The 14,803-nt window shown below is 36.6% G+C and overlaps 2 protein-coding genes across 2 annotated transcripts; both read left to right on the top strand.

The window, feature by feature from the left end:
- Positions 1-511: 511 nt before the first annotated feature.
- On the top strand, positions 512-7,348 carry LOC116735837 (cytochrome P450 2K1-like). Its single transcript, XM_032587977.1, has 10 exons — positions 512-911; positions 997-1,159; positions 1,668-1,817; positions 1,973-2,133; positions 2,661-2,840; positions 2,930-3,071; positions 5,165-5,349; positions 5,428-5,569; positions 5,660-5,920; positions 6,462-7,348. The coding sequence occupies exons 1-9, from the start codon at positions 705-707 to the stop codon at positions 5,845-5,847; spliced, it is 1,518 nt and encodes a 505-aa protein (XP_032443868.1). The 5' UTR covers positions 512-704; the 3' UTR covers positions 5,848-5,920; positions 6,462-7,348.
- A 2,111-nt stretch (positions 7,349-9,459) lies between these two features.
- On the top strand, positions 9,460-13,565 carry LOC116735839 (cytochrome P450 2K4-like). Its single transcript, XM_032587980.1, has 9 exons — positions 9,460-10,090; positions 10,175-10,337; positions 10,725-10,874; positions 11,031-11,191; positions 12,245-12,424; positions 12,514-12,655; positions 12,850-13,034; positions 13,103-13,244; positions 13,335-13,565. The coding sequence occupies exons 1-9, from the start codon at positions 9,884-9,886 to the stop codon at positions 13,520-13,522; spliced, it is 1,518 nt and encodes a 505-aa protein (XP_032443871.1). The 5' UTR covers positions 9,460-9,883; the 3' UTR covers positions 13,523-13,565.
- Positions 13,566-14,803: the final 1,238 nt, after the last annotated feature.

The following is a 14,803-nucleotide window of genomic DNA, read 5'->3' as shown; positions in this document are numbered from 1 at the left end:
TACAATGTAATAAAGTAGAGACTTTAACATGGATATACAGTAATGTGAACAAATACATTTTTTCTCTTCATCAACTAAATCTCACATATTAAAAGAACTCCTCCACTGACAATCAGGCAAATTTAGTAGTTTGTGACTTGCTATAATTAAATTGTTTCAAATACGAGGTCTGTGTGGCACAAGGTTGTGTGTGCATGAGGGAGGATGAGCTGGCAGGAGGTGAAAGGGAAGGGGGGGGAAATGCAAACACTATTATGTCAATACTTGCAAGTCAGAACAGTTGAGGACAAGGAACCTTTCAAAGATTTACAGAAGAGGATATATGCAAAAGAAAAAACACAAATAAACATAAAATTGTTTATTGTTTATCGTTGTACTGGCATAGTACAACGTCTATTGTTGTACTATTCCAGTACAACAATAGAGGAAACATGACAGACTCAGTTCTTTATTAATGGGAAAATGTTCCTGGCATTAAATATTTGTGGTAAAGGTATAAATCCATTTTCTATATATATATTTTTATTCATCAAAGCTTCAGGGATGGAGTGGAGTAAACCAACTCCAGAGTTGAAATCAGTGTCATGTTAATGGACAAAGGTTAAATAGGTGTGGCCAACGGAGAACAACAATCCTACAGGAACATAAAGTCCTCTTTGTCTTAGCTAAACGTTCACACCAGAAGATTGTAAGCAGCTGAGACCATGGAGACTTTGAAGGATTTTGGTTTCTTTCTTTTCTCCAGTCCTACCACTGTACTTGGAGTAGGTCTCCTTTTCATAATCCTTTATTTGGTGACTGTTGGTTCCTCCAGAGAAACAGGTAAAGAACCTCCAGGACCAAATCCTCTGCCTCTGCTTGGCAACCTGCTGCAGCTTGATCTCCAGAGACCCTACAAAACACTGTGTGAGGTGAGCTCTGACTTAAACTATACAGCAACATTTAAATCTATTTAATCTCTGTTTAAATGTTGTTCTCCTGTTTTCATTCACTCAGCTTTCCAAGAAATATGGGTCTGTATTTACAGTTTATTTTGGACCAAAAAAAGTGGTTGTCCTAGCCGGGTACAGGACAGTCAGAGAGGCTCTGGTCAGCTATGCAGACGAATTTGGAGAAAGAGAAATCACACCTATGTTTGCGGATTTAACAAAACATCGTGGTATGTCCAGAAGTAAATTATTACAAATCTTTCCAAAAGTGCTAATGAACAACTGTTAGACATTGTCACTTTTCTCTCATTACACCCACTGACTTCAATGTATTATATGGCTTCTCTGTGACAGATCAACATAAAGTAGTGCATAAATTGAGAAGTGAAAGGAAAATTATACATATGACTTTCAATAAAAAATAGAAAATCTGAAAAATGTGACATCTGCTCAGTTTTTTTAGTTATACTTGTACTGGTTTTGCAGAAATAACATTTTTGCAATTTTGTTCTTGGAAAACAGACCAATCTCAGTCAGAATGGATGGAGATTGTCTGTGAACATCCATTTACAATGTATTATAGGGATTTTTTAAAAAGAATTTACTTCTGGGCTTTGTGTTTACTTAAAGCATAACTACTTATTGTTGGTCTATCACAGTAAAATTGCCAATTAAACAACATGACAAAAGATTGAGACAAAGTTCAAAATTGATTATGAGTTCTGTTTACTGTATAAGGAATTCTGTTTTCAAATGGAGAAACATGGAAAGAGATGCGTCGTTTTGCCCTCAGCACCCTGAAAGACTTTGGGATGGGGAAGAGAGTTGCAGAGGAGAAAATCTTAGAGGAGTGTGGACACCTCATTCAAGTGTTTGAGAGTTATAAAGGTATAACATAATGCTGTGTTTCTCTAAGAAACAGACATAAAATTCTTCACTGAAATGGTTTAATCATTGTTGTGGTCTACTAATTCATATTCCTTTTGTAAGTTAAGTACATTTTAATAGCAGACAAGATAAACAGTAACTCTCTTGCTCCACAGGCAAACCATTTAACACATCCTGTCCAACAAATAATGCAACATCCAACATCATCTCCTCCATCGTGTTTGGAAGCAGATTTGAATATGATGATCCTCAATTCAGAGGCTTGATTAGTCGAATCACTGAGAATATTAAGATATCTGGCTCGGCAGGAATCCAGGTAAGCTTAATGTCTCTCTTAAACAACTTGGTAAATAATTTACCAACTTGGTAAATAATATACCAAGTTGTTTAAGTTAAACTTGGTATATGGTAGACCACGACAAAGTTAGCTACATGAAAGGTAGAGACTGTTAAATTATTGTCTGAAGTCCAAACACTAAGCTTACTTATGCCACCCAATATTTTAAATGTATTAAAAGGCCCCAAAGTTTAAAACTAAATTCCCATAAAAGACCTATTTAGATTTATGTAATGTTCGTAATTTGTGATTTTACAACCACATCCTTGATTGCATTTTGTTTCTTGGGGTTTTGTGTGATAGACCATCAGAATGTGGTCCACAAAATGTGAGGTGGAAGGATAAGCACACATATAGTTTTAAAATGTGTTTTCATATAAATGTTACATCTATTTTTATTTATCACTGAATGGTATTCTACAAGTCCTTTAGCTCTCTTTAATGTTAAATACTTGAACTAGTATTACATTTTTATATTTCAAAAATATATTGTGCTTAATTTGAAGCTCTACAATACATTTCCCCGGCTGGTTGGATGGATAAAAAGCCGTCAGGTTATTTTAAAAAATGGTGAAACGACGACAAGAGAAATTAAGGATTTAACCCAGAAACTGAAAGAGACACTCAACCCTCAGATATGCAGAGGAATGATCGACTGTTTTCTGATTCAAAAGCAGAAAGATGAGGCAAGGCAACACAAATCTATTTTTAAAGAATAATTGCAACATTAAACATGTTTGCCACAGGTACAGTATTTACAAAGTTTTCTTTTTAGGACTCTTGTGTCAAAGACACTCAGTTCACTGAGGAGAACCTGTTATATACAGTGTCAAACCTGTTTGGTGCTGGAACCGACACCACAGCTGCAACACTGAGGTGGGGTTTGCTGCTCATGGCAAAGTATCCACAAATTCAGGGTAAGAAAGACAAGAAAACATTTGGGTTATTTTCTCTATATCTAGAAGAAATTTTTTCAGACCTTTGTAGCTCTTTGAGATCACAAATAATGTAAAGAACATAATAATAATAATAATAATAATGATAATAACAATTACTATTATTACTATAATAGTAACCGTATACTATTATTATATGGTAATGGTAATTACCGTATAATTACTATTATTGCCATAATAGTAATTATAATTATATTATTATTATAATAGTAATTATTATCATTATTCTTCTTCTCTCTCTTCTTCTTCTCCTCCTTCTTCTTCTTCTTATTATTATGGTGCTATATTTGAATATTTGGTATAAGCTTTCTGTTCTTCTCTTAAAGTGTGAAATATAAACTTGGCTCTTTGGAAATAAAGTAATCTCTGTACAAAAGTTTGTATTCAACCTGTCGATGCAAAATTTCTTCATATCATTCCCAGTTAAGCATGTAGACTTTAATAGCTAATTTTATGCAGGATGCTTAAGTTTTTTAGTTGGTGCAATATTTTTTCTCAATATGTAAAAGTTAGAAGGTTTCAATGTTTTCATCTGGAAATAGAAACTGTAGAACAGGGGTGTCAAACTCAATTTCACCAAGGGCCACTTCAGCATATTGGCCACCCTCAACGGGCCACATTGACGGTATAAATCAGGAATGCCCAAGTGCAGTCCTCCAGACTGCAACTTTTAGATGCGTCCCTGCTAAAACATACCCCAGACAAAAAGTTGACTTCCCTCATTAGCAGCAACTCAGTTCTGTAGAGGCCAATGAATGAGTCAATGATCCAGGTGTGTTAGAGAAAGAACGCATCTAAAGTTGCAGAGTGATAGGTCTGGAAAACTAGACTTGGGCAACCCTAGCATAAATGTATGAAAATACAATGTTAAATATAAATTAAACAACACCTCATATTGTTAAATAACTGATTTTATGTAATCAAGTTTTAAATATTACATTTGAGTTTGCATGGATGTAAAATTACTGCTCAGTTTAAAAATTACAATATTTTTAAACTTCGCTCTTTAGCTTGTTAGCTTGTCGATGTTTCAGTTTTATTCGCTGGGAAAATTAATCTTTGTCTGTTTAAAAGATAAGCAGACAAAGAATAAAAACAAGTTTTGATATTAACTCTCAACTTCATTCACAAAACTTTTTCGTTATTTATTACACAACGAACATGTATTTCACATAAGAACAAAACAATGAGGTGATGTTGCCTGTCCTTGAACACAAAGCTGATCCATCTTCACCCTGTCACCAACTCACACATCCTCATTGTGTTGTGTTCTGTAAATAAACACAAAACAAAACACAAGCAAAATCAATAAACTATATGCATATTCCAGTATACTGAGTTTTGGTTTTACATTCATTCTATTTAAATTTAGTTTGTTCGTGCTTACCAATGTTTTCTGGCCGGATGTCTGGCACCGTTTTCCCCTGGTCAGTTCGTCGATGTCTGGTTTTAGTTCTATTCTGTGGCAATCCGCAAAACGGCGTGTAGGTTTTCGTCAGTAATGCGCGATCTGTGCTTGGTCTTGTTTAAATTCATTATTGAAACCATCTGTTCGCACAGATAGGTGCTTCCAAACATGGACAAAACACAAGCTGCATGGAGTCGAAGCTGTGGCATCAAATCAGGGGGCAGGAGACGGTAAAAGTCGATTGAAACATCACGGAGCTTCGCTCTTTAGCTTGTTAGCTTGTCGGTGTTTCAGTTTTATTCGCTGGGAAAATTAATAATCAGCTTGAGGTCACTCTGCTGCACTCTAGTGGTGAGAAGCCGTAATGTTGGCTGCTAAGAATCGGAAGGCATTATGGGAGATGTAGTTTGTAGTCAATTCGTGCTCAAACCTATTTTAAGTTAATCAATGGGGCTGTAGAACGGCGGAGGTGGAGAGAGGGCCACATAAAATGACGTAGCGGGCCACATGTGGCCCGCGGGCCTTGAGTTTGACACATGTGCTGTAGAATATTACATCTGCTAAACTTCAACAAAAATACAGTATTTGTGGTAACTGTGATCCCTCGAGGGAGAACTGTAGATCATTTCCTTCTTGTTTACTGCAGACCAAGTTCAGGAGGAGCTGACCAGGGTGGTTGGAAGCCGTGAGGTTCATGTGGAAGACCGTAAACATCTGCCGTACACTGATGCTGTTATCCATGAGATACAGCGGCTCGGTAACATTGTTCCTATGGCTGTTCCACACAAAACCAGTCGAGATGTCACCCTTCATGGATATTTTATCAAAAAGGTGAGTAGGATGAAAATATTTCTAGACTTCCAACAGACAATATCTTCCAGATGATCATGCTTGTATTATTGTCTTCAGGGAACTACTGTGATTCCCCTCCTTACATCTGTTCTGTATGATGAGAGTGAATGGGAGAGCCCTCACACCTTCAACCCTTCTCATTTCTTGGACAAGGAGGGAAGATTTATCAAGAGAGATGCTTTTCTACCATTTTCTGCAGGTAGAACAACTCCAGCAGCATTTTAATCAATCAGATAATCTTTGCCATTCATGTTTGGATTAAAATGCATTACATGTTTTCTTGTTGCAGGTCGCAGGGTGTGTCTTGGTGAGAGTCTGGCAAGGATGGAGATTTTCCTCTTCTTCACCTCTCTCCTTCAACATTTTCGTTTCATTCCTCCACCTGGAGTTCCTGAAGATGATCTGGATCTGACTGCAGCGGTGGGATTCACCAGCCCTCCTTCTCCTCATGAGCTCTGTGCCATCAGTCGGCAGTGAAGAATGAATCACAAGATTGTAGTTGGTCTCTCTACCAGAACCCTGATGTTACTTTTGCATATCTTTACTCTAGATCAGTGGTTCTCAAATGGGGGTACGCGTACCCCTGGGGGTACATGGAGGTACTGCAGGGGGTACGTAAAGCTTTTCAAAATATCTTAAAAAAATCGGTAGGCTCCTCATAATAAGTCTTGGGAAAAATTATTTTGTAAAAAGTTCGATAAAATATAAATGTGTGTTCATGCACTGAATTTTATATTCAGTATTTAGTTTCAATATCCTTTAAAATAAAACGGACCCCCCCACCAAGTTAGTTTGACCCATGGACCCAGGGCACTCGTCAACGACCTGTCGTTATCATGATTACACTGTAACTATGGAGACGTGGCTAAAGCGTAGCAGAAAGTACAGATAAAGTGAAAAAGAAGGCAAAACCAGAGCCGACAAAGTACAGAACGTACATGGAAAAGTATATTTTAATGGGATTTACGTCCACGATCGCTGTACCTCTTTTTTATTCCGAAAATGTTTTGCCCGTGTCAGGGGGTACTTGACTAAAAATATATTTTTAAGGGGGTACATCACTGAAAAAAGTTTGAGAACCACTGCTCTAGATGTCTCTCTGTTACTTTAATTTGTGCACTTTATTTTAGGAATTTGATTACTTTTAATTTTTTTAGTTATAGGCTTTATCCCTCCTATTTTCACTGCGTTAATTTCACTGACTTATGTAGATGATGACTCCATTAGTTTCCAAATACTTATGACATAGGAAATTTACAGAGCAAGTAATAATTTAAGATAGTTTATTCTGAACCTTGCCCCTTACAAGATCTTTTTCAGAAATTGAAAAACAAATGGAATAGTAACAAAATAAATGAACAAATATATATAATTTTGATGAGTTAAAATGGTAAATGCTAATGTTACTTTATATGGAAAGCAATTGAGAGGACACACCATGGCCAGTTTGCCACGGGAGCCTCTATTAGCTTCAACAGGGTAAGCGCTGGATGTGAGAAAAAGTCTTTGAAGTACAAGTACTCTTTTACACTTACTTAAATCAGACATGAACAGTAAAGCTGCAATTTTCCATCCATTCATTGTGGTAACTTCCTTTGTGATGCTTTGTGGATAGAAAATGTCATATTTTGGGCATGCTGTGGTGGCGTAAAGCATCATTACTTATTGTTGGTCTATCACAGTAAAATTGCCAATGAAATGTTTGTTTTTGTAACTTGACAAAATATTGAAACAAAGTTCAAAATTGATTATGAGTTCTGTTTACTGTATAAGGAATTCTGTTTTCAAATGGAGAAACATAGAAAGAGATGCGTCATTTTGCCCTCAGCACCTTGAAAGACTTTGGGATGGGGAAGAGAGTTGCAGAGGAGAAAATCTTAGAGGAGTGTGGACACCTCATTCAAGTGTTTGAGAGTTATAAAGGTATAACATAATGCTGTGTTTCTCTAAGAAACAGACATAAAATTCTTCACTGAAATGGTTTAATCATTGTTGTAGTCTACTAATTCATATTCCTTTTGTAAGTTAAGTACATTTTAATGTTATGATGGGTACCAGTTTTCTAACATGCAGAACACGAGACAGGAGAAGTTGCATATGAATAAGTGAGTTTATTGTGAACACAATAAATGATGAACGTGGAGTGACGGGTCTGGTCCAGGGAAGGAATGGGCTCACGGAGCGATCGGCACACTATGTGAAGCAGAGCAGGATGAGATGAGTTCAAAAGCCGTCGGAAACGGGAGTACTAACAGGTAATGGAACGAGCTTACTTGTGGAGATGAGGTTTGTTGTTTTGGGCGGATTCACAATAAATGAAACACTGACCAACATATTTGACGTGTATGATTTGGTGATGGCTCATCAAACTCATCAAAATATTTGTTCAGTTCTTGACTGTATGGTGTTTTCTTTATAAATGTAATGTAAAGTGTAATGTGTTCTTATGTAAAGCACTTTGAACTGTCTTGCTGCTGAAATCTGTGATACAAATAAACTTGATTGATTGATTAAAAGGAACAAATATATTTAATTTTGATGAGTTAAAAGGTAAAATGCTTACTGTTACCATGTATGAATTTTGGATAAAATCCTGTCTCTCCCATTGCCAAAGCTCCGTCTGGTGGATAAATATCTCAACAGTAGCTGATGTGTGGCTCTGACGTCTTGTGTTCCTTTGGAGTTATTGAAGTGTAAAGACTTGAATGATAAGTGAAAAGTAACCATTTTTACAAATCATATTACATACATGGCAATGATACTTACAAAATCAACAAACTAAAGTTTTAAGTGTTTATGCCAGCATATGAGAAGCAATATTTGAAATGTATCCAAAGATGAATACACATTAATAAAGTGCTGACTTTCTGACAGCGTTAACAGAGTAGTTCAGGGTAAGATGGAGCTACATAATGTGTCCAAAAGCATAAAGTCACTTTACAAGAATCCAGGTGTGAAATTGCATTCTAAAGATTGCTATGAGGTAGTTTATGTGTGATGAGTTCATTATATATTTTCTAAATTACAACAAAATTGATTTCACAGGACTTTAAAAACTAAGTAAAACTGTAACTTTTCTCTCATAGAAACATCCTATGTAAGTTTTACTGTTAATAAAAAAAGCACACAGATTCCCCCAAAGTAAGAGACGTTTTGATGAAAGTGAAATAAAATCCTCTTTCAAGTTAGATAACGAATATATGATTTACCACAGTAACACTGATGTCCATCTCTGATTCTTTTATTTCTGCTCCACATGCAACTCCGGGATCTCACAATGACATTTAATGAATAATCTTTGTATCTTGTTAATATCTTATTCAATTCATGAAGAGCACTACATGTCTAAAAATCAGGCACCCAATCACTGAAAAAGCCTCAGTGATTGGAAAATGGTTCACAAAGTCATGTGGGGGTTGAAGCAGCATTCCTGTGAGTTTTTCACAGCAACACAAACTATCTCTCTTCAAAATGCAAAACAGGACTGGAGCTCACTTACTCACTGATCAGTTTCAGCTTAACTTTTAACTGGAGACTAATGTTTTCACACCTTCTGTGTATTCATCGCAGTCACCAGAGAGCACTGCAACAAGGCGAGTAATCATAGGCAACTTGACACAAATGTAAAGAACTCATTAGAAATTTGGCAAAATCATCCAAAAAGCTTATTTGTCAGATGAAATAATGTTTGAGGTCACCTACGTGTTCACTGTCAACACCCCCAAGAAATGTACACATCAAAACTAAGCACAGCATATCACAAACCATTCACAGAAGAGCATATATAAAAGACCAAAACACAAATAAACATAAAATCATTTACCAGCACAACTGTAGAGGAAACATTTAACAGAACTGAATTTGACAGATTCAGTTCTGTCAAATTCAGATGGAGTGACAGATTCACTCACATCTACAGTAGAAACTGAACAGAAATTTCTGTAAAATAACTGAAGTTCAGTCAGACTTAATACTTTGTGACTTGCTATAATTAAATTGCTTCAAATACAAGGCCTGTGTGGCACAAGGTTGTGTGAACATGAGGGAAGATGAAATGGCACAAGGTGAAAGGGAAGGGGGCGGGGGGGAAGAATGCAAACACTATTATATCAATACCTGCAAAGTCAGAACAATTGAGGACAAGGAACCTTTCAAAGATTTACGGAAGAGCATATGTGTAAAAGAAAAAACACAAATAAACATAAAACCATTTGCCAGTACAACCATGGAGGAAACATGACAGATTCAGTTCTTTCTTAATGGCAAATTGTTCCTGGCATTAAATATTTGTGGTAAAAGTATGAATCCATTTTATATATATATAAATTTTTTTATTCATCAAACCTTTAGGGATGGAGCGGAGTAAACCAACTCCAGAGTTGAGATCAGTGTCATGTTAATGCACAAAGGTTAGATAGGTGTGGCCAACGGAGAACAACAATCCTACAGGAACTTAAAGTCCTCTCTGTCTTAGTTAAAAATTCAGACCAGGAGATTGCAAGCAGCTGAGAACATGGAGACTTTGAAGGATTTTGGTTTCTTTCTTTTCTCCAGTCCTACTACTGTACTTGGAGTAGGTCTCCTTTTCATAATCCTTTATTTGGTGACTGTTGGTTCCTCCAGAGAAACAGGTAAAGAACCTCCAGGACCAAAGCCTCTGCCTCTGCTTGGCAACCTGCTGCAGCTTGATCTCCAGAGACCCTACAAAACACTGTGTGAGGTGAGCTCTGACTTAAACTGTACAGCAACATTTAAACCTGTTTGATCTCTGTTTCATTCTTTTCTCCTGTTTTCATCCAATCAGCTTTCCAAGAAATATGGGTCTGTATTTACAGTTTATTTTGGACCAAAAAAAGTGGTTGTCCTAGCCGGGTACAGGACAGTCAGAAAGGCTCTGGTCAGCTATGCAGACGAGTTTGGAGAAAGAGAAATCACACCCATGTTTGCGGATTTAACAAAACATCATGGTATGTCCAGAAGTAAATTATTACAAATCTTTCCAAAAGTGCTAATGAACAACTGTCCTAATCCTCTTCTGTAGAAAAGTGTGGCCTCTATTCAGTTTTTCTTTAGATATACTTCTCCCAGTATTGCAGAAGTAACATTTCTGCCCTTTTGTTTTTGGAAAATTGATCAATGTAAGTGAGAATGGATGGAGATTATCTCTATCCATTCTGAGGTATTCCAATGATTTTTAAAAGAATTTACTTTTGGGTTTTGTGTTTATTTTAAAGCATCACTACTTATTGTTGGTCTATCACAGTAAACCTGCCAATGAAATGTTTGTTTTTGTAACTTGATAAAATATTGAGACAAAGTTCAAAATTGATTATGAGTTCTGTTTACTCTATAAGGAATTCTGTTTTCAAATGGAGAAACATGGAAAGAGATGCGTCGTTTTGCCCTCAGCACCCTCAAAGACTTTGGGATGGGGAAGAGAGTTGCAGAGGAGAAAATCTTAGAGGAGTGTGGACACCTCATTCAAGTGTTTGAGAGTTATAAAGGTATAACATAATGCTGTGTTTCTCTAAGAAACAGACACGAAATTCTTCACTGAAATGGTTTAATCATTGTTGTGGTCTACTAATTCATATTCCTTTTGTAAGTTAAGTACATTTTAATAGCAGACAAGATAAAACAGTAACTCTCTTGCTCCACAGGGAAACCATTTAACACATCCCGTCCAACAAATAATGCAACATCCAACGTCATCTCCTCCATCGTGTTTGGAAGCAGATTTGAATATGATGATCCTCAATTCAGAGACTTGGTTAGTCGAATCACTGAGAATATTAAGATAGCTGGCTCAGCAGGAATCCAGGTAAGCTTAATGTTTCACTTAAGTAATTAAATTATTTACCAAGTTGCTTAAGTTAAACTTGGTATATGGTAGACCACGACAAAGTTAGCTGTATGAAAGGTAGAGACTGTTAAATTATTATCTAAAGTCCATGAAGTCCAAACCCATTATTTTACATGTATAAAAATACTCCGAAGTTTAAAATGAAATTCTCATAAAAGACCTATTTAGATTTATGTAATTTTCATAATTTGTTATTTACATCCACATCCTTTAATGTATTTTGCTTTGGTGATTTTATGTGATAGACCATCAGAATGTGTGCACAAAATGTGAGGTGCAAGGACGAGCACACATATAGCTTTAAAATGTTTTCACATAAATGTTACATCTTTTTCCATTATAACAAATAGGTGTTCTTCCAGGATTGTCCTTTATCTGTCCTTTAAATTATCTACCTGCTTTTGCTGCACATCACTGCTGCCACTAACATTTTGTTTTTGTTATTGTTAGCGGTGGTTGTAATATGTGGTACCTGAAGAGCTGGATTTTGAAGGATAAGTTTGTAGGGCTGGAGGAAGTTTTTGTGCCCTAACCAAAGAAATATTCCAGGACATTAATAGCACGGCCTTCACATCAGCAGGATTAAAATGTCCCATGTGACATGGCTCAATCTTGACCCAAAAAGATGTACTATAAGTTAAGAAATTTTAAATATTTGAGTATTGTATACATTAATAAAATTGTAGCAATATTAAAACAGCACACTTCATATGGATGTGTGAGTTTACAATGTAAAACCTGCAGTCATTACAAAAACATTCAAAATCTTTGCTGCCCCCCAAAATTTTAACTTTAAGCCATTTCTAAAGTTGGGCTCATGGTGCCAGTTTGTTGTTAATGTTCAACCCAACATCACATTTAGTATACTGTAGAGCTCTGAAAGCTCCTTCCCAACAAGGATTTACTCTGGCCAGTATCTCAAAACAAGCTCAACCTGACTTCTTCCATGCTAAATAAATGAACTACTATTGAATTTCTCTATTCCTAAAATATATTTTCCTTAATTTCAAGCTCTACAATACATTTCCCCGGCTGGTTGGATGGATAAAAAGCCGTCAGGTTATGTTAAAAAATGGTGAAACGACGATGAGAGAAATTAAGGATTTAACCCAGAAACTGAAAGAGACACTCAACCCTCAGATATGCAGAGGAATGATCGACTGTTTTCTGATTCAAAAGCAGAAAGAAGAGGCAAGGCAACACAAATTTATTTTTAAAGAACAATGGCAACATTAAACATGTTTGCCACAGGTACAGTATTTACACAGTTTTCTTTTTAGGATTCTTGTGTCAAAGACACTCAGTTCACTGAGGAGAACCTGTTATATACAGTGGCAAACCTGTTTGCTGCTGGAACCGACACCACAGCTGCAACACTGAGGTGGGGTTTGCTGCTCATGGCAAAGTATCCACAAATTCAAGGTAAGAAAGAGGAGAAAATATCTGGGATATTTTTCCTATGCCCAGAAAACAAGATTTTCAGCATGTCCTCTGACGATTAAATGTTAGTTAAAAATAATATATAATCCAAACATACATATGTGTACATAAGTCTTTGAGGTAACTGTGATCCCTCGAGGGAGAACTGTTGATCATTTCCTTTTTGTTTACTGCAGACCAGGTTCAGGAGGAGCTGACCAGTGTGGTTGGAAGCCGTGAGGTTCATGTGGAAGACCGTAAACATCTGCCGTACACTGATGCTGTCATCCATGAGATACAGCGGCTCTGTAACATTTCTCCTATGGCTGTCCCACACAAAACCAGTCAAGATGTTACATTTCATGGATATTTTATCAAAGAGGTGAGCAGAATGAAAATATTTCTAGGCTTTCAACAGACAACATTTCATGCTCGTATTTTTGTCTTCAGGGAACTACTGTGATTCCCCTCCTTACATCTGTTCTGTATGATGAGAGTGAATGGGAGAGCCCTCACACCTTCAACCCTTCTCATTTCTTGGACAAGGAGGGAAGATTTAAAAAGAGAGATGCTTTTCTACCATTTTCTGCAGGTAAAACAACTCTCGCAGTTTGTTAATCAATCAGATAATCTTTACCATCCATGTTCGAATTGAAATGCATTACATGTGTTCTTGTTGCAGGTCGCAGGGTGTGTCTTGGTGAGAGTCTGGCAAGGATGGAGATTTTCCTCTTCTTAACCTCACTCCTTCAGCGTTTTCACTTCATTCCTCCACCTGGAGTTTCTGAAGATGATCTGGATCTGACTCCAGCGGTGGGATTCACCATCCCTCCTTCTCCTCATGAGCTCTGTGCCATCAGTCGGCAGTGAAGAATGAAGCACTAGATTGTAGTTGATCTCTCTACCAGAACCCTGAAGTAACTAATACATATTTTCACTTTAAATGTCTGCGTGTCACTTTAATTTGCACACTTTATTTAAAGAGCTTGACAGTTATTTTTCAGCTATGGGCTTCATTCCTTACTTTCTTCTACTCTTCTATTGAGTTAATTTCACTGGCTTATATTCAGTTTTTTCCACATTATTTACTTATGACAAAGTAAATTTACAGAGCATGTAATAATTTAAGATAGAGAGTAGAGTTATCATGAACATTGCTGAAACATCTGAGTAATATGTCATATTCTTTATGACATATTTCTGAAACGACTGGAGAGCTGGGTGGGACTTTCTGGTCTAGAACTCCATTGGTTTAAATCTTACGTTAAGAACAGGGGTTTCTTTATTTCAATAGGAAGATTCTCATCGTACCCCAAGGTTCAATCCTAGGACCCCTCTTATTCAATACCTATATGCTTCCACTAGTTCATGAAATAACAGAAAATAAGATTAGCTACCATAACTATGCAGATGATACACAGCTCTACGTTACAATATCACCAGGTGACTCCGAAACCATCCTAACACTAAACAGATGCTTAGAACAGATAAATGTGTGGATGTGCCACATCTTTCTCCACCTGAATAGAAACAAAACTTAATAGAAGTTATTATCTATGTACATAAAGAGGAACAATCTAGCAAAACAGCCAAATCACTGAGTTCCTTTAATTCAAAAGTTAAGACCTGCCTGTTTAGAGTTGCTTTTGAACCACAATAAATGAAACACTGACCAACATATTTGACGTGTATGATTTTGGTGATGGCTCATCAAACTCATCAAAATATTTGTTCAGTTCTTGACTGTATGGTGTTTTCTTTATAAATGTAATGTAAAGTGTAATGTGTTATTATGTAAAGCACTTTGAACTGTCTTGCTGCTGAAATCTGCGATACAAATAAACTTGATTGATTGATTGATTAAAAGGAACAAATATATATAATTTTGATGAGTTAAAAGGTAAAATGCTTACTGTTACCATGTATGGAAAGAGGTGTTGTGAGAGGACACAACCTAGCTCAGTGAGATGTACTTTGTTGTTACTTTTGTTGGAAGGTGCCAAAGAGTTGCGCTGCCAAATTTGGTGTGAACATTGAAGAATGGTGTTAATGTACACAAGCCAGTCATTATCTGTCACACCTGGTGCCCTAGCAGCACCCCTCCCACCTTGAACGTGACTATTAATGTTCTACCATCTGTAATTGCAAAAC

Source organism: Xiphophorus hellerii, chromosome 16 (genome assembly GCF_003331165.1).
Source record: "Xiphophorus hellerii strain 12219 chromosome 16, Xiphophorus_hellerii-4.1, whole genome shotgun sequence".
NCBI classification, from domain to species: Eukaryota; Metazoa; Chordata; class Actinopteri; order Cyprinodontiformes; family Poeciliidae; genus Xiphophorus; species Xiphophorus hellerii.
This window is presented reverse-complemented; position numbering and strand designations above follow the sequence as displayed.